The sequence below is a fragment of the Seriola aureovittata genome, chromosome 17, assembly GCF_021018895.1.
Source record: "Seriola aureovittata isolate HTS-2021-v1 ecotype China chromosome 17, ASM2101889v1, whole genome shotgun sequence".
Taxonomy (NCBI): domain Eukaryota; kingdom Metazoa; phylum Chordata; class Actinopteri; order Carangiformes; family Carangidae; genus Seriola; species Seriola aureovittata.
In genome coordinates this window covers 25,508,524-25,528,421 of record NC_079380.1, presented here as the reverse complement: position 1 = coordinate 25,528,421, position 19,898 = coordinate 25,508,524, and the positions used below count along the sequence as shown (strand labels likewise).

Here is a 19,898-nt window from a genome sequence, read left to right as displayed (position 1 = left end):
AAGGAGCTTCAGAATGAAAAAACTGAGCTTCAAGATCGTAGGTGTTGGACGCTGCTCTGAAAGTTTCACTTACAACAGTCGGACATCAAAGAGGTGTGCGCGTGAGCTTGTGGGTTTAAGCATCTGACAAGAAGTTCTGATGGAGCATAAAGCTAACTTAAAGCTTGCATTGGCGTTAGCAATGATTATATTTGTTTTGTGCCACAAACAGAAGAATTAAAGTCTAAAATAAAGAATGAATTTACCAAAGTCTCCCTCAGGTGTCCACCTGTGACTCGTTACCTGTCATCAGTGAACCAGAGCTCTGAGGCTTCCAGTGACTTCACACTGACTGGAAGTTGAACTGCAGCAAAGCACCATGGGAGAAATCCAGGTTAGTTCACTGAAGCTCGTGCTAACTACGGTATAAAAGAGATCAAATTAATGAACTAATGTTCATATAAAAGTAGAACAGTGTTTCTGGGAGACAGAGTTTTGGTGAACGATGAGGAGATGATTTGTCCTGTGAGCACAGTGTGAGGCGGGGGATTTGTTTTCACAGCAGGTAGGATGAAAAAAAAAGGGATGGGGTTTGTCAACAGATATTCATTCACAGTGGAGAAGCAGTGGTAAAATAAACTATACTTTCAGTAGTCACTGTGGATTGTATTTCCATAAAATGTGTCAATAACCTGCTTTCGAGACGATGATCCACAGATCAGTTCTTAAATTCTTCATGTGCTGATTTCATTCAGTCAAATAAATCAGGTTCATCAGATACAGAGTAAATATTAAAGCTAAGCAGCATTGATCGGGCCCTCGCCCAGTCACACACCTCAGGGCCAGCAACAGGAGGCGACTCAACAATCAACATATATTATGTTCCTGTTTATCAAGTATAAACCAGACCATGAAAACATCATGTAAATCAAATGTTGATTGTCACTCAAGGGTTACTTCCAGTATCCAGTAGGTGGCGCTGTAAATACGACATCATACTACCATGCTGATGTCTTCAGTGTGGGACTGTCAACAAACGTGAAGTTTGAGGCAGACTGGACGAAGTATCGTATAGTTATAGGAATTTACTGTTTCATGGCAAAACATCAAAATTCCATTCCTGTAAATGTCAAAATGACACCAAACTTGCACAGTAAATTCAAAATATCTCACTTCCTTGTTGGGTTTAGGGTATGGGTACTTAGGCTTTTTTGTAGGTCTTGGTATGTTACATGTGCCTACTGAATTTCATACATGTAGGTGAAACACAGTGCAAGTAGTGCCTCGTTTAAATTTTCTAGGGGGGCGTTATTGAACCATTTTGCCCCCACGGGCAAAACCCACAAAATATGTAATATATTATATAATATGTATTTTGAGCAAGTTTTGGCTCAAAATGGCAATTTACTTTAGAGAAGAAGAAAAATCTGACAAACAAATTACAATAGTGTCCTCACACTGGTCAGTGCTTGGGCCCTAATTAAAACATTGTCTCATTCAGGGAGGAACTGATCTACAAGACAATCAGTCCAGGTGTGACCAGCTGTTATCAGGAAGTGATGGACTGTGAAGACTGTGTGTCTTATATAACTCTGACCACAAACAGGTGAGGATGATCTACAAACCTTCTGATGTTTGACTTGTATGAACGACAGCTGCTCTTTGTGGATTTACTTTATTGATGAATCTCCACAACATTAGGACACTCTTATTTTGTAAACACCATCTCATACTGTGGTAACACAAGATTTCACTACATGTTTGTATGATTTGTCAAACGAAGTGTGATTTGTGTTTAACTGAGCAGGACATTGGTTATTGAGCGTGGTGAGAATCACCTTCAGTTTGGTGTTGAGCTGGTGATGTCGGGTACGGAGTAGCCTACCTCGGTCACTGGGGCATCATGGGTGTCCACGACATCACACCTGTCTTGATGGTAACTGTCAGGACAAACTCAGGTGTATTCGTTGGAGTCCAGCTGCGTCTTGCACCGTCCTCCGCCTTCACAGTCGTTGTAGCAATAGACAGTCACGGTTCTGGAGTAATGGACTGACATCTTGCTGTCGTCTCCGAGCCACTTACAGTCAAAAGCCATCAGGGGTTCTGGGACTTAAACAAAGTTGTCTTTGTAGCTGGTGTGCATCACCTTAATGGGTTGACGGCATTGTGGTAGTTGGTGCTTGATGTTTTCATAAATTGTATTGTTTGAGGTGACGACTCTTCCTAACAATGTGCTGAGAATGTTCATGTGCTGCGCATGACAAAACTCATCACCTTTCACCGTGTCTTCACTTTCCTCCTCGGCTGTCAGAGTGCAGCCCACAGCCACCATGATCCCACCTACAGGGATATTCATCATACTGTCGAGGATGTGATAATTCTCCTGCTCTGTGCTGCACACCACCACCACCCATTTGTACCAGCTGTACTTGTCGTCCAGAGCCTGTTTCACCTCATCAACGATGGCTTTTTGTTGTCAGGACTGATTCCTTTGGAGATGTTCCTCCACGTCCTTCTTCATGTACTCCTCATATTTGTTCTGGCAGAACTCCATGACTGAGCTGTCAGCTCCTGTGTTCTCATAGTAGTTGGTGAATATCTCTGCCAGTTGTAATTTGTCCTCCTCACTTTGGACCAAGTCACTGTTGCCATGAAACTCGTCAAACTTCTTCCAGGTGTTAAGGATATGGACCTGGTCTTGAGAGTAGACACTGGCGTAGTTGAACCATTCCATGTCTATTGCCAGGTTGGAGATCTGGATGGAGAGAGATTCCAGTTTCCTGTTCGCCTCAGCAAACCCTTCCCTAACCTCCTTCAGAGGGTTTTCCTGCAGGAAGAAAGCCAACACCATATTCAGAAAGGACACGACAGGCTTCCAATCCCGGGGGCCAAGCTGGCGATGGTGGAGAGGCTGTTCATCACACCTGACAGCTTTTTGGTGTCGACCTTTGAGAGTGCTTCTTTGATGACAGTGAGCATGTCTTTGACCATCTGTGTGGATGCTGCCACCTTCTCTCTGGTGCAGAAAGGTCTCTCTTCACCATGTACAGTGGAGAGAGGTCAGCTGGGGTGGGGTCATGTGACTGAGCAGAGGAGGTCATGCAGTAGAGAAGAAGGATCAATGAAGCCAACAGCAACGAGGCAGACCCCCAAGGAAACGCCATGACTGCAACACATACGACAGGAAATGGAATCCTCTATAGCATTAAATAATGCCATAGATGGATAAACGGTTTAAAGCTGAAACCAACTGATGAGAGGTGAATGAGTGAAGTGAATGAGTGAAGTGAAAACTGTCTTGTACACACTTGTTCACTCAGACAGAGAGGACCAGGAAACACAGTGAGGAGCAGAAGTCTCCCGCGCAGCTGCCGCTTGGTCTGGACTGTTGTCTCCAGCCTCCCGCTCATGGTTCCCATCGCCGGCATCAGCCAGTTCCTCATTGTTCCCATGTTCCAGAGACTCAGGGATCTGTGGGTTTAAATGTCCAGCAGGTAGTTAGTCGCTGTAATGAAGAAAACAACAACATTAACTGTGTTCAGATAGAGCAGCAATAAACTCTACCGGTAACAGAAACTCCAGAGACCGGCGAGGAGACGCTGCAGTGACGTCAGCACGTAAACGGTCCCTCACTGCTGGTGATGAAAGGTGATGTACTCTGAGTAAACGTGTTACTGCGGCACATTTTTAAAAGGGGAAGAGGAGGGTAAAACATCTTATATGGGGATGATAATAATAATATATGGTAAAAGTATTAAACAACATCTTTAGGCTGCCAGGGAGCCAGTATCAGTTCCCAGGTGAAAACAGCACCAAAAGCAATCAGTTCATTCCAGTCAGGCTTTTTGCAGCCTGTGCACACAGCTGATAATTATTAATGTACACTTAGTTGACAATTTATTAGGAACATCTAGCTAAAACTGATATAGTCTAAAACAACAGCCCTGTAATAAATCGTCCTTCATGAAGATTATAGTGTTTATACAGAGGTGTTTCTGTTATTCAGCCTATCTTTGTTGATATAAATGGGTTGGACAAAATAATAGAAAATAATAGAAACTTGAAAGCCATGGCGAGTGTCTTTATGTAGCAGTAGTTTTGTGTTGGCATCGGTTCTGAATATTTCTGTCTCTTTGATTATTAATAATCAGAATCAGCCCTGAAAAATCTGTTGATCCCTATTCCTGTTAGTCAATTTAGGCTGATTCTGTCCCTGATTAATTAATGTTTTATTCAGTTAATACCAAGCAATACACCATGGATGAATGAATCCAAGTGTATGTTAAGTTCTACTTGGTTCTATACAGTAACATAATATATACAGTTCATCATACTATTTGCCTTTTTTTATCCTAATAAGTAACATACTGCTCTGATCATAGGTGCTATCTTCATCTCTAATGTGCTGTTCCTTAACTAGTTATGAAATAAGAACAATAAAGTATTTTGATAAACATGACCTACTCTGTCTCTTTACAGTCTGCTGAGATCAAGAACTGCCGGGTAAGATGCTGTGATGCATTGTGGGGTTTTTAGTATCAACAACCTCAGGCCTTCCTTCAGCCTTGCAGGTAGCACTCTTCCAAACAAACATATTTACACCTGATATAAACTGATTGATTTCCTCACTGGTGTTAAATATCTTTGGTTTGATCTGAAGTGAATGTGAACATTGATGTGTGGAGGGTAGACGGCCGTCACTGTACTAGAACCCTCCCCAAGAAGTAAGGTGTGCAGTTACTGATCTCAACAGCATGGAACTTATTAGTAAGAAACATGTCAAATATTCAAAGGTAACAGCTCTGAGATATAACTGGATATTTGTTGGTGTGTCTGTATTTAACACGGCCAAGGACCCACAGCAGCACATCACCTGTGAGATCATGATGATGCTGAAGAACCAGGAGTTACAGTAGATCACCAGGTGGTGGGGAACAGAATGAAGTGCTCCTGGTTTAAAAGCACCGTCCTCCAGCATTTCAGAAATGGAAGGTCTTTAGTTTGGTTTTAAAAGAACACATTGATGGGGCGAGTCTAAACAAAAGGTTTACTTTACAATATTAAGCATTTGTTAATATTTCATTGATTTACGCTTCATTTTATTATTAGGAAAAAGTTTCTCTGCAAAAACTTTAGTGGCGTCACTTTATTGAGGGTGTTTGATCATAATAATTTAGGAAAAATCTGTAAAATAACAGTTTTCCTCTGTAGAAATATTAATGAAACGTTCTGTAAATTTATTATTTTTACACTTTATTTGAATTAGGATATTTTACTTTAATCTTACAGTCAGCTGCTGCTGCCAATCATTTGACCGTTTTTTTAACGATTTTTTTTTTTTACAGTGGCGCTCAAAGAGACCATCAGGTTCCTTGTCTCCTCTCTTCTCCCTGATGTCTCAGTCAGTCCAGGTCCAGCCCTAGAAGAGTCCTGGTTAATCTAGAATGTTGGAGGCCACTGAGATTCGACACAATCCTGTCTCTGACCTCTGCAGGTGACAGGTGTGTGTGTCTATATGACCTTATGTAGCCAGGTGTGTGTGAGTTTACCATAGGTGGACTCCAACCAAGGTGTAGAAACATCTCAGAGATGATCCAGAGAAATGGGATAACCTGAGCTACATTAAAGTGTCTAATTACTTCTGTCAATGTGAGATTTCAGTTTTTTTTTTTTAATACATTTTGAAAAGAAAAATTTAAAATACCGTTTCAGTTACTCATTATGATGTATTGAGTGTGGACTGATAGTTATAGATGTCTACTAATTAAATGCAAAATTCAAGGGACTAGTTGTTGAGGTCTGCAGACGAAGTTTAGTTCTAATATGAACAGAGAAACCATCTCATGTTCTCATCCATGAATCAGGCTTCCAGGTAACTTCAGAATAAGGCGACTTCCTGTCTCGGTTTCCTGTCTGAAGGTCGTTCAGGAGGCTGAGTCTCTGTTTTCCAGAAACGTGACACCACACTAATGTTGGGATAAACTACATGCACGCACGCACGCACGCACGCACGCACACACACACACACACACACAGAGGGTTGTACTTGTGAGGACTCGTCATTGACATAATATATTCCCCAGGTTTAGTCATCACAACTAAACATGTGGTCTGACAGCATTGAGACAAACCTACGAGACATTATCTTTGGGTGGATTAATTAAGGTGTAGCAGTGATGTAGGAGTCATCATGGCTTGCTACACAACAAGCAAATGTGTTTCACAGACAAGAGAGACATCCCTGAACTCACCACAAACTCGAGAATAAAAAGTACAAAATAAAACAAACAGATAAATAGGCTTTTATTTTTAGCTCATATCATCAGGAAACAGCAGCTTAATGTGGTTAAACCGCTGTCAATCATCTGTCAGATAACATTAACACACACACACACACACACACACACACACACACACAGTGTTGCTGGAGGGTTTAAATATCTGAGGAAACTCAGAACTGCTTAAGTTTCTTACAGCCATTGAGACAGTGAGGACAGCTGTGATGTGTGTGTTCAGGTGTGTGTGTTTGCTGTTGTGTGTGAGTGTGTGTGTGTGTCTGAACCTGTTGGATGAAGCTGTTACGTTCAGTGGACCAACAGGAAGTCTGTTTGGATTCTCTGTTGACTTTCACACCATCAGCAACAAGTAAGAACCCTTTAATTAACCTTTGATTAACATTTAATTAACCTTTAGCCCCGAAACCTTTACCAACCTTTAATTAACTCTTTAACCAACCCCTAACCAAATCTTTAACAGACTCCTTAACTAACCCTGTCAACAATAAGTAAAGACCCTTTGATAAACCTAAAAACCATCAGTAGCGCCATAAGTTAAATAACTAAACTTAACCTATTTTATTAACTATTCTCTTTGCTAACACCATCAACTCATACCTTAGCTAACTTAGTAACTAGAACCTCAACTAACACATCAATAAACCATTTAACCTGCCTTAACCAACCCCTAATAAACACCTGAGTCAGATGCTCTTTATCCAACACTGTTCTAATCCCAGAGGTTTTGTTTAATCTTAAAAGTTTGAGCAGTGTTATAATGGTTCTAGACATCCCCCGAACGTTTCGCAGGACGCCACATCTGGAGTAGTTTTGGGGTCCTTAAAGCAGTACTATACCTTCATAAAAGTTTCATATATGAGAGCAGCAAACAAGTGTTTTCTGTGTAAAGATCATAGAGAGAAGGAAGTTCTGTTTTACGTGACTGAAGGGAGGGGGAGCTGTGGCTGACGAAGATGCTGGTGCTCTAGTGCAACATCTAGTAGCAGTGAATGTCACTTATAGAACCTTTAAAGAAGAAATTCAGGGTTAGAAAGATGGAGTACTTTACAGTTCAACAGGTTGCCACTAGAGTGGCGCAATCTTGGAACTGTTCTGGGGTCTTTGATGATCTTTTTTGATCCCAGAAGATGTTCTGAATTCCTGAAATAAGAGCTTCAGTAGTCCTCTATGAATATTTTCTGGGGTTGTTAAAGAAGCTCTGAGGTCTTCAATGGTTTAAAACCAGGTCAAACCACATTAGAAACACCTTAGAAACATTAAAATACAAGTTAGAAAACAAATTATAAACATGTTAGAAACACATCAGAGACGCATTAAAAAGCAAGTTAGAAACACATAAGGAACATGTTAAAAACACGCTAGAACACACTGTTTTTTCTGCAGGCCCTTTGTTGTGATTGGAGCTCCCAAAACCAACACCAGCCAATCAGGGGTTATGGAGGGAGGGGGTGTGTTCCTTTGCCCCATATCATCTGGAGGCGGGACTTGTGACATCATCAACTTTGACCTAAAAGGTAAATTTCTGATCTATGCTTCATCCAATCAGGTTAAAGCAGAGACAGCATCACATCTCTGTAGCCATTTACTCATATGAACTTTTCACGCATGTAGCACACAACAAGTTCTCACCTGCTGGAAATACTCAGGTGTTGCACCTGTCCTACCTGTCATATCTGTGTTATCTGTCAAACCCGTTGTCATGGTTTGCCATGATGGACAATTTCTGTTTGAACACTTTTGTTTTGACATTCGTTTCATTTCCTGTTTTATTTTGTATTACACCCTTGTGTGTCTTGTGGTTATTTTATATCCTGTCTTTGTCCTGTTGTTGATTGTCTGCCCCGCCCTATTGTGTTTCACATGTGTTCAATCACCTTTCCTCCCCTTTGTCGCTGTAGTCTCTGTGCTCCACCTTTGTCCCTTTGTCAGTTTGTCCCGTTTTCTGTGCTTCCTCTGTTCACTCTGTTTTGGATTTTTAGTTCTCAGTATTTTCACCCTTTTGCAAGTTTCTGTTTCTTCTTCATTTAATTAATCACCACTTACTTTGGATGGTCTGCAATTGGGTTCCTTATACTACAAAACCTGACAGTTGTCACACCTGTCATACCTGTTGCAGGTGATGAGGACTACAGCAGCTCCGGTCTCTTCTTTCATGCCTTTAAGAGTCAGCAGTGGTTTGGAGCTTCAGTTCGATCAGTCAGCAGTTCACACTTACTGGTGAGAACACACACACTCTTTACAAACAACATTCATGCGTTCACCAGTGGATTCAGAGTGTTACTGAAAGAACCATAAACAAACTGAACAAGCTCAAATTTATTAATTTGGGAAAACACTGAGAACTGAACTGTGTGGTCACTCTATCCTACAAAAAAAGGGTGAAAAATCTGTTACAGTCTCGTTGTGCGAGAACTCATCCAGGTTGAAGGTCTTCAAGTAATGTAAGCAGGATGCAGCACAAATCTCTTTTTGATGAAATCATATTAATTATGATCTAGAATAAATAAAACTTTGGACTTGTTGTATGCTAATATCAGGAATGCATACACCTCATCCCCCCTCCCCCCGCTGGGACGCTCAGATCACAACGTCCTTCATTCCAGCAGCTGTCAGACTCCACAACTCCTGCTCTTCCTCACCATGTGCAAACTTTTTCATGTACATATCGTGTGTATTGTGTATATTGTATTTATTAGTGTATATTTGGTATATTTTTGTTGTATATTTCCATAGATGTTTATTCTATAGATGTTTATTTTTCTGCTGTGGTAAATGAATTTCCCAGTTGTGGGATTAATAAAGTTAATCTAATCTAATTAATCAAATCTAATCTATAATTTCTTCAAGGATTTAGAGTCTGTTTCCAAAAACAGTCTATTGTAGATCCATTGAACAAAATGTCCACAGATGATAGAAATCCCAGTGGTCCCTTAAGAACTGAACTGCAATGATCCCCCAGTGTAATAACGAGACCTGATGAGACCTGATGACCCCCATGCTTTAGAAAGGGTTACTGTAGTCCAGTGTCAGGTGAGAGTGATAACCTGTGTGTGCTCATCTCTCAGGCATGTGCTCCGCTCTTTCACTGGAATGCTCAGATGGGAGGGGCAGAGTCAGGGAAAACGCCTGTAGGGAACTGCCTCCTATTGGACCACAGGACAGGACGCTCCACCACTTTCTCCCCCTGCAGAGGAATCATGATGGAGGCTGACTACAAGACCATGAAAAACAGTAAGATCGGGTTCTTCCTCAGCTGGTCAATTTAAAATCATAGATCTACTCTGATTCCTGTGGTTGGTCCTCTTCACTTTGAGACCACAAACACACCACCAGAGTCTGACTTGAACTGGACTGAGATCCCGCCTTTTGGGCAGTTTTGGCCTGGTTGTTTGGTTCATAACAGTTTTAATGACTCACCTGAGAATTAGCTTAAGGTTGTGTCTGAAAACACTTTCTGTCTCCAAGTTACAACTTGTATCTGTTTCTTGTTGCCTAGGAAACGACCAGCGGTACTGTGAGGTCGGCTTCAGCACTGACATCACAAAGGTGAGGGGGCGGTGTCCCACCTCTAGGTGGTTAATAATCTCATCTGCTATTATCAGTAATTTTCATATTGGTCTGTTTATTTGTCTGTAAATCGTCTTCAGACCAATGTCTACTCCTAATATCGTCATGACAACAGCTGTCCTCAGCTATGATGATATGTGAACATCTTCATGTCTCTGTGTTGTAGGAGGGTCGGCTGGTGGTGGGGGCTCCAGGAAGCTTCTATTTCCAGGGTGAGTGGAGACGTCTGCTGGTCACTGACAGGAAGTACAACTGATCAAACATGAACTTCATATACTGTAGAGAAAAAAACATCTGAGATACATTCACAACTTTGTGAACTTTGTTTACAACAGCAGGACAAATGATTTAAAATTATTTACAGTTCACTGACAACACGCTGTTGGTTCCAGGTCAGGTCTTCACAGTGAGTGTGAGTGACATTATCAACAGTGGAGAGAGCGACAATCCCATCCAGTACGTGGGAGGCATCAGCCAATCGGATGAGAGAGGAGATTATGACCTTTACCGTGGTGAGTAAAGATGAGGGAAGCTTTAATTCTGAAGGGTACACTTGTGTTGAATGTTAACTGAATTCATAAAACTCAGAATAAAGACTCATTCAAATAGGCTCCCACTTCAGCTGTTACTACGTTTCCCACAGTGGGACACTGTGTTCACACTGTAACACTGCTGCACTCATTTATCAACAATGAACTTCTCAGTGTCATCAGTGTGAACTGGGTTTATACACTTTTCATACATTATATGCAGTTTCCTACATACAGATTAGTTACATATAGACTAATTACGTACAGATTCAGACAAACATGTCAGAGATTAATGATGATGAAATCAAATCTATTCTCTAATATCTGTCAGAAAATGACTGGAGTTCCGTGTGTGTCTGTGTGTCAGGTTACTCTGTGGCCAGTGGTCAGCTGACTGGAGACTCCTTACCAGGTTAATATAATATAATCAACCTGCTGCATTTGTTTGATGACAAATTGATGACATACAAAATCAAATCAGTGACATCACTGCAACTGACCCATAATCAATTACTATGTGTTTCAGATTATCTAGTTGGTGTTCCCAATGACAGAAACACAGCAGGAACAGTAAGACTCTGTTTTACTCACCACACTAACTTGTTTAATTTTTCGCAAATTTGAATGATTTCTAAGAAAAGTTTTCATTTTAGTTGTTTTGAACATTTTTATTTTGGTTGTGATTTTGAAGTTTTCTGATCTTTGAGACTTTGTATTTTGATCAGGAGATGAAGTAGCCAGAGACTTTACTAAAAGCGATGGACAGCTCACGAGGTGTTGTCAGATATAACACTGTGTCATCTGCATATCGACAGATTTCCTGGCTCCTGCAGAGAATCTGGCCTGAGTCTAGCCAGAGTCACTGTGAATACTTAGTATTATTTAGATCACATGGTCCAGTGAACCAAGCTGAGAAGATGATGGACTTCTTTCCTTGTTTCTCTTTTAACTTTAAAAGTTACTGGTGATGATCCTGTGTTAGACGACCCTGTTTTAATTTACTGTAATCTACTGGGTTCTCCTGGGCTCTGTAGTAGAGAACTGTGTTCCTCTGGGTTCTCCTGGACTCTGTTGTTAGTGTGTGTGTGCTAACAGGTGAAGATCTATGACGGCAGGAGCAGTGGAACACTGAGTGTTCACCACGTCTTCCAGGGAGCTCAGGTGATGTCATCACAAACATCAATGTACCTGATGTGAAAGTGACATCCTCAGAGTCTGAATCTGGACCTGTGGTCTTTGTCTCCTGTAGGTGGCGTCATACTTTGGACACAGTGTGGCTGTGGCCGACATCAACAGTGATGGGTGAGAACAGATGAACAGACACAATGGTTACAACAGACATTCATCATCTATGGAGTAAAGTGAACCTGTCTGTCCGTCTGTAGTTTAGATGACGTGCTGATTGGAGCTCCTCTCTACATGGACAGGGTGATGGAGCAGCTGCAGGAGAGAGGGCAGGTCTGCATCAGTCCAATAAGTCTTCTGGTCTCTGTCCCTCTCTGGTCAAAATCAGTATTTTTCTGGTTCAGTCACATAGGAGAAGTCAAGGTCTTGAAGAAGCAGAGTAGAGGTTTCTGGCACAACTTCACATACTTCCAAGGATCATGGACAATCAATCAATCAATCAAACCTTATTTGTATAGCACTTTACATACAGGTTATTGCGCCAGTTCAAAGAGCTTCAGAGATGAATGAAGAAAGGGACAAATTAAGTAGGCTAATGAGTTACAATAAAATACAATAGAGTGTAACAAAAAAGTGAACAAAGTGTAATTTGCATCTCCTGTAAAATATTATCAAACGTTTTCCATCTAAAATTCATTGTGATGTCTTCACTAGAGCGAACCTGCCCTGCAGTTTTCAGCTGTCTGGACCAGTCTTAACTCGTCTTGTATACTATAAATATTATAATTAGAAAACATTTGCAGCTGCCATGTTTCACCGTCAGTAACTTGTTGTGAACAGACATGAGATGTTTTTTTCTGGTTGTTTGATGTGAAGTGAACCAAACTATAAACACTGATATAGTATGATGATATATAAATAAAGACAGTCAGTATGTTTATCGTTATTTCACTGCTGTTACTCTCAATTCAGGTGGTTGTGTACCTGCAGAGAAGACACGCCACCTTTGCCTCCCAACCTGACCAATCTCTGATCGGCTTATCCTTGTATGGGAGGTTTGGCTCCACCCTTGCTATACTGGGTGACCTGGACATGGATGGTTACCACGGTAACCAGTTAAAATTTTGTTTACTGATAAGAAATCGAGCTGCTGTCTTCAGCTTATAATGCTAGCTACAAAGTGTTAGCTAATGTTGCAAATGACATCAGCTAACATTGCAAGCTAACCAGAAAAAAGAGGAAATTCATTAAACTTTGACCATCTCTCCACAGATGTGGCTGTCGGTGCTCCCTGGTCAGGTGTGGGTGGGCGGGGCCAGGTATTTATCTACCTGGGCAACCGTAATGGTCTGTCAGCCACACCCTCTCAGGTGATTGACAGCCCGCTGCCTAGCAGCCGGACGGCATTCGGCTTTACTCTCAGGGGAGGGGCTGACATCGATAAGAATGGATACCCAGGTACGCTCTGGGTTCAGAGGTCGTTCATTCATATTATTGACTATCAGCGAATCAATAATCAGTGTCACTTCCTGTCTGTTTGTGTTGTAGACCTGCTGGTTGGAGCGTGGGCTGCAGACAGAGCTTTTGTCTACAGGTTTGATGTCATTAAATTTCAAAATCTGTAAACTGACGAGTTGTTTGAATAATTATAAAAGAGTTAAAATTATTCAGTGATTCACAGGAAAAATTACAATTAGAGGAAATATTTTTTCTTCTTTCCATGCCTTGATTTAACCATAAAAAGGTTTAATTTGCAACCCTTGTGGTTGTCCTGACCCCAACTTTAATCCAGGTAGTGTATTTGTCAATAAACTGAAGGTTTAGGGTTTGTTAGATAGATATCGGACTGTATTGACTAGTTTCTTCTCTGTAAATGTGTAAAGCTATCTATCTCAAGCAAAGTGACTGACATCTCCATCAGCAGCTAACTCTGAAGGTCTAGATGTCAAAGAGAGTTTTCAGGTGGTCTGAATGATGAAAATGTAACTTGTGTGTTCAGATCCCAGACAGTGATACGGTCCAGAGTTTCTCTCACTCTGCTTCCAGACTTCCTGAATCCAGATGTCAAACTGTGTCATCAAGAGAACACACCTTTGTCCTGGTAACACATTTAACTGATTATTTAACAAAAAAACAGACATTGGATTCAATCTGTTTTAAGAACTGATCAAAATGTTCAAAGAAAGTCAGAGTTCTGGGTTCGTTGAAAAATCTCTGCGGTTGTAAGACAAGTCCAAGGGTTCTTGAAGGAAATTTAAGGTCCTCGATGAGGACTCTTAGGTATTTGAGTCTGTTAGGTGCTTCAAGGGATCCTTAAAAATATATGAAGTAAAGACATTTCAGGGGGTCCTTAAAGGAATTCCAGGGTCTTTGAATGTTACTGTGGTTAGGGCTCCTCCCTCCTCGGTAAGGCCCTGAGTTTTATTGAGGATTTTTTTCAGTGGTCCGCATATATGTTAAGGTACCTCAAAGACTCCAGGAAATAGTATTTAAAAAGAGTCCAAGGCCGTCCTTACAGTAGTTCCAATGTGCATGAGGGAGGAGTCCAGGTTCCAGCTGACAGCAACAGGAACAACGTTTATATAAAAGCTGGTGTCATCTGCATGATGTCGAATGTAAATACTGTGAGAGCTGATAAATTACATATACACACATATATATATATATATAGATATATATATATATATAGATATATATATATATATATATGTAAAACAATGTTCCTGTAATTTCATCTTCACTGAATTTCAAGAGCAAATATTCTCTCTCCCCATAGCTTTGTTATTCAAATGTGTGTCCACGTGTCTGGACACAGAATCCCACAGGAGACAGGTAAACCAACCTCAGACGGGTAAACTAACATCAGACGGGTAAACTAACATCAGACAGGTAAACTAACCTCAGACGGGTAAACTAACCTCAGACGGGTAAACTAACCTCAGATGGGTAAACTAACCTCAGACAGGTAAACCAACCTCATACAGGTTAACTAACCTGAGATGGGTAAACCAACTTCAGACAAGTAAACTAACCTCAGACAGGTAAACTAACCTGAGACAGGTTAACTAACCTGAGATGGGTAAACTAACCTCAGACAGGTAAACTAACCTGAGACAGGTTAACTAACCTGAGACGGGTAAACCAACCTCAGACAGGTAAACTAACCTGAGACAGGTAAACTAACCTCATACAGGTAAACCAACCTCAGACAGGTAAACCAACCTCAGACAAGTAAACTAACCTGAAACAGGTAATATCCTCCTACAAAACTGTATAATTACCTCATTTTTCTGTCTGCATTTTGATTGGCTGATGCAGCACTGTGGGTGGACCTACAGCTTGACAAGATGAAACAGCCAATGGCGCGACGGACCCTGCTGCTGTCAACCAATCAGCCACAGGAGATGATGAAGCTGATGGTTCAGAGGGAAGTGGGCGTGGCCTGTGTGAATCAGACTGCCTACCTGAGGGTGAGTGACAGAAAAGAAACACATGAAGATGAACAGGTGAAAAGAGTCACACCTGTGTGTGTGTGTGTGTGTGTGTGTGTGTGTGTGTGTGTGTGTGTATGTGTGTTAGCAGTCTGAAGAGGAGGTTCGTGATAAATTGAGTCCAATCTTCATCACCGCCAACATCAGCCTCCTCAACACTACCCAGCATGCATTGCTTTATGGACAGACACATGCTGCTGCACAGGTGAGTCTGAGTCACACCTACACACCTGCATTTCAGGCACCAGGTTACTTTTGTTTTCATTCGGTCATCTCATTTATTGACCATCATGTAGATACATGTAACCATGGCAACATGGAGGTGGAGGTCATTACTAGGGTTGCTCCATTCAGGTTTTTTTTTCCAATACCGATAATCTATGAGTGAGATCAGCTGATACCGATCATGTTTGTCATCATTGCAGATGTCTTTCGTTCTATTGGTCTCTCACACTTTGTTTTGGCGGTCTGTTGGTGGGAGGCGGGGCCACACCACACAGCTCACAGTGCTTCTCTTGTATTAACCACAGGCGTTTGGTTTGAAGGTGATTGATGGCTAGGAGCATTAGTTCAGATCTACCAGCTGATCAATTGGGGCAACCCCTAGTCATCACATCATGTTTCATACTTTGAGTCTGAGTGGATTCTAAATGTGAACATTCAGTGTCATTGATGATGTCAGAGAAAACTGCTGAACAAAAACAGCCTTTTATAACATGACTGCAGGAAGTTAATAACAATGATTCCAGAATGAGTGAAAGGAGGGAAATGACTGATCACTCAAACACCTGGGTAACCTGGACCATCACATACATAAAGATGAACAAATACTGTGTGTGTGTGTGTGTGTGTGTGTGTGTGTGTAGACCAGGATCATTCTGGACTGTGGAGATGACAACATTTGTGTTCCTGACCTGAAGCTGAGGGCTGAGCCGTGAGCAACACACACACACACAGAGAAAGAGTTCTGTAGTTTCTGTTGTTTTTAGTTTCTTCACTGATTCCCCTGGAATCTACTGATTTACTGTGTGGTGTGTGTGTTAGGGTGTCAGACAGTGTGTTGGTTGGTGGGGATCAGTTGGTGGTGATTTCAGTGTCGGCAGAAAATGACGGTGAGGGAGCATATGAGACCGAGCTGGTGGTCCGAGTCCCGGAACACACACACTTCCAGAGCAGCCAGGTGAACACACACACACACACACACACACACACACACACACACACACACACTACCTTCAGTTAATATTGTGTGTGTGCAGGGTGTGGACAGACTGGTGTGTGTTCAAAGGAAGGAGAATCAGACCATCATTGTGACCTGTGACCTCGGGAACCCGATGAGACAAGGACACACAGTAACACACACACACACACACACACACACACACACACACACACACACACACACACACACACACACACACACACACACATTTATCATAATGATAATAAAGTTAATTTATAGGCCAAACAGGAAACAACAAATAAACAAGAACAAAACCAGTCAAAGGTCACTAACTGTTTGTCCACAGAAAATATTCACCCTCTGTGTGAAATCTTGAGTTATGGCTAAAAAGTAATTTGTGAGATCACACTGACCTTGACCTTTGGCCTTTGACCACCAAAATCTAATCAGTCCGGTCCTTGTGAATGGTTTTGCCAAATTTGAAGAAGTTCTGTTGAGGTGCTACTGAGAAATCTAGTCCACGAGAATGAGATGGTTGGACAACCTAAAAACAAAATGGCCACTGGCTCTGACTCCATCAGCTGGTCTCAATGGTCCAGAGGACACAGTCCAAGTCCACATGTCAGACAGGTGTTCAGGACCAGTTTGAGAGCTGATGCGGTCCTGCCTCTTAGTCCTGGTCCTGAGTCCGGTACATTTGCGTGTGTATACTGCGTGTATATTAGTGCAATTTTAAATGGACTTTTACCCGTTTATTTACAGGTGTTCGATAATATTGGTTGTGTGCAGCCATGAGCTTTTTGCTTTGTAGTCTTAAAAAATTCTGGTCTTAATCTTATTTTTGAATAATGATCAGATTTTCCTGTGCCTTAAACTATATTGTACATAAAATAGCATTTTGGAAAGCCTTAACATAACACATTGATCTATTGAGTCCAGGACCAGGACTCCTGAACAGGGACCAGACATCAAACCACTGAGTCCCCAGAACTGAATTTAGAACCTGGTTCCTCTGGTGTATAGTCCATCTATATTGAGTCTGTCTCTCTCTGACCTGTCTCTCTCTATCTCTCCTTCTGTGCCTCCCTCTATGACCTGTCTGTCTCTCTGTAGCTGCAGACAGATCTTTTGTTCAGTGTTGGTCGTCTGGAGGAGGTACAACACATCACCTTCAGCCTCAGAATCAGGAGGTACAACCCGTCTCTCTCTCTGACCTGCCTCTCTCCACCTGTCTGTCTCTCTCTCTCTCTCTGACCTGTCTGTCTGTCCACCTGTCTGTCTCTCAGTAAGAACTTGGTGAACTCCAGCAGTGAGCAGGTCCAGGTCCAGGTCCAGGTGAGGTCTGAGGCGATGCTGGAGATCAGAGGGTAAATCCACAGAATAAGTCTTTGATCCACAAGGGGGCGGAGTCACAGACTCAATATGATGACGTCTCTTTGTGCTTTCAGAGGCTCCTCCCCTCCAGAGGTTGTCCTGCCCCTCCCTGACTGGCAGCCTGCAATGCATCCTGGAAGTTTAGAAGAAGTGGGTCCACTGGTGGAGCATGTTTATGAGGTGAGGCGGAGTGGATCAGATCCAGTCTGAGGACTAGGGGACCTGAGGGTCCAACTCTGAGGGTCTCACAGTCCTGTCTGGTTCTGACATGACCTCAAGTGACCTCATTCCCCATCTTCGTCAGCCTGGTGATGATGACGATGATAATGATGATATTGGTGGTATTGAATCTATTCATAGTATTCATGACATTGATTTTATTGGTGTGTAGTTGAGGAACCAAGGCCCGAGTGCGGTGAACGCCCGGCTGACGGTGGACTTCCCCTCCACCTGGCAACATCGCCTGCTGCTCTACATCTTCTCCAACGCCTCAGAGGAATCACTGAGCTGCTGGACCCTGAATGCATCACAGATAGACCCCTTCAAGGTCCAAGACCTGTCTCTCGCTGACCTGTCTCGCTGTATCTGACCTGTCTCTCTCTCTCTTACCTGTCTCTCTCTCTTACCTGTCTCTCTCTCTATGACTTGTCCCTGTCTCTCTTACCTGTCTCTCTCTCTGACCCATGTCTACCTCTCTTACCTGTCTCTCTCTCTGACCTGTCTGTCTCTCAGCTGGGTGGTAACAGGTCCAGTGTGTCTGCAGTGTCTCCCTTGGTCCAGGAGGAGGAGACAAACAGACAAACTGTCAATGTGGTAAATAAATGAATAAACATCATCAACATCATCAAATACATCGTTTATACACCTGAAAGTCTGACCGTGTGTGTGTGTGTGTGTGTGTGTGTGTGTGTGTGTGTGTGTGTAGAACTGCAGCAGCAGTGAGACGGGGTGTGTTAGGTTTGTGTGTGATGTCACAGTGTTGGGGCGGGGCCTCAGCGCTGTTGTCAGAATCTCAGCCCGACTGTGGACACACACTCTCAAACAGGTACACACACACACACACACACACACACATACAGGTGACGGTGACAAGGTCATGATGTCATCGTGTTTTTTCGCCAGACTCCATACCTGAACTATGAGCTAGTTTCCTCCGCTTCCTATGATGTCATCAACACATTATCAATGGTACAGCCAACGCTACTTCCGAGTGGACACACACAGGTGCTGACACACACACACACACACACACACACACACACACACACACTTCAATCTGTGGTAAGATCTGTTATTGAACTTTGTGTGTGTGTGTGTGTGTAGACTCAGGTCAGTGTGATATGGCGGCGTCCTGATGGAGAGAAAGAAGTTCCTATTGGTTATATCATCCTGTCAATCATTTCTGGACTCCTCCTCCTGGGCCTGCTCTGTTTCATCTTCTGGAAGGTATCAACTAATCAATCAATCAATCAGTTAAATGATATTCATAACTGGTAACATTTACTTTACTGGAATCTGATTAAAGTTTAATGTCTCTCTCTCCTGGTGTGTGTGTGTGTAGCTGGGTTTCTTTCAGCGGACTCGCCCCCCCACTGATGATGGTGAGGATAATGATGAAGAGCAGCAGCAGCTGGCTGAGCAGGGTCACATGACTGGATAACACTCGCACACACTCTCTCACACACACACACACACACACACACGCTGTCACGTGTGTTGGACATGAACACATGATGACTGCATGATGACAGAGGAGCGTTTTTTTTCTGGTGAAGGTCACGACCTCTGGAACTAAAGCCAATCACTTCTCATGTTATTGATCGAGTCTGATCGGATTTCCTGTTATTGACACTGATCAGGGTTTCTGTCAGGATCCTGGATCAATAACAGATCAGCTTCCATGCATGAAGACCTGGTCCCAGATGGTTTTAGCAGAGGGCTCAGTCAAACACCTGAGCAGGTCAAAACATCTGAGACTAAGGGGCCCCGCTCACAAGTTTTACATTTACCTTTAAATTAATTAAATTTTCTTAGTGAAATATTATGAATATTATTATAACATATTAACACGTGTCTCTGCTTCATTTTTATTTTCATTTGTTTTTAAGATTCATTTATTTTGTATTGAATTCTTCTGTTGAACCCCCACAATACCACCTGTAAAGGACAAGTGATATCTTTATGTATTTTTTACATTTTTGTTTATAAAATATATATATATCTTCAGCAGCTGTGTTTGTTTTTATTTTATTGTTGTTATTTACTCTTGAATATTTAATAGAATAATAACATAATGTAACAGAAGAATTGGACACTTTAAAGGTCTTTATACCCTGGGTATCACCTCTCAGGC

General features: G+C 42.1%; 1 protein-coding gene and 1 pseudogene across 5 annotated transcripts; one reads left to right on the top strand and one right to left on the bottom strand.

Annotated features, from left to right (window-relative positions):
• The first annotated feature begins 251 nt into the window (after positions 1-251).
• On the top strand, positions 252-19,771 carry itga2b (integrin, alpha 2b). 5 transcript variants are annotated; one of them, XM_056401551.1, is made up of 34 exons: positions 252-373; positions 1,481-1,585; positions 4,459-4,482; positions 5,325-5,480; positions 7,659-7,789; positions 8,392-8,492; positions 9,341-9,506; positions 9,772-9,821; positions 10,009-10,054; positions 10,235-10,354; positions 10,740-10,784; positions 10,899-10,942; positions 11,468-11,533; positions 11,622-11,674; positions 11,758-11,830; positions 12,470-12,605; positions 12,770-12,955; positions 13,046-13,091; positions 13,497-13,598; positions 14,274-14,329; positions 14,816-14,967; positions 15,077-15,193; positions 15,855-15,922; positions 16,033-16,168; positions 16,248-16,340; positions 17,285-17,361; positions 17,458-17,538; positions 17,620-17,725; positions 17,937-18,092; positions 18,278-18,358; positions 18,471-18,590; positions 18,668-18,769; positions 18,869-18,991; positions 19,107-19,771. In XM_056401551.1, the coding sequence occupies exons 5-34, from the start codon at positions 7,711-7,713 to the stop codon at positions 19,203-19,205; spliced, it is 2,880 nt and encodes a 959-aa protein (XP_056257526.1). In that variant the 5' UTR covers positions 252-373; positions 1,481-1,585; positions 4,459-4,482; positions 5,325-5,480; positions 7,659-7,710; the 3' UTR covers positions 19,206-19,771. The 5 variants fall into 5 exon arrangements, with proteins under 5 accessions (XP_056257526.1, XP_056257525.1, XP_056257524.1 ...); XM_056401550.1 differs by lacking the exons at positions 252-373; positions 1,481-1,585 and adding an exon at positions 3,495-3,627; XM_056401549.1 differs by lacking the exons at positions 252-373; positions 1,481-1,585; positions 4,459-4,482; positions 5,325-5,480 and adding an exon at positions 5,520-6,624 and having other exon boundaries at positions 11,800-11,830.
• LOC130185211 (uncharacterized) lies at positions 2,228-3,143 on the bottom strand (annotated as a pseudogene).
• Positions 19,772-19,898: the final 127 nt, after the last annotated feature.

What these genes read in the sequence shown, in the direction of transcription:
- itga2b (XM_056401546.1), top strand. Translation starts at nt 6,482, where the DNA reads ATGTGTGTGTTCAGGTGTGTGTGTTTGCTGTTGTGTGTGAGTGTGTGT. An exon ending in GGACATGGATGGTTACCACG is followed by an intron (nt 12,606 to 12,769) that starts GTAACCAGTTAA and finishes ATCTCTCCACAG; the next exon opens with ATGTGGCTGTCGGTGCTCCC. An exon ending in CAGAATCCCACAGGAGACAG is followed by an intron (nt 14,330 to 14,815) that starts GTAAACCAACCT and finishes TGGCTGATGCAG; the next exon opens with CACTGTGGGTGGACCTACAG.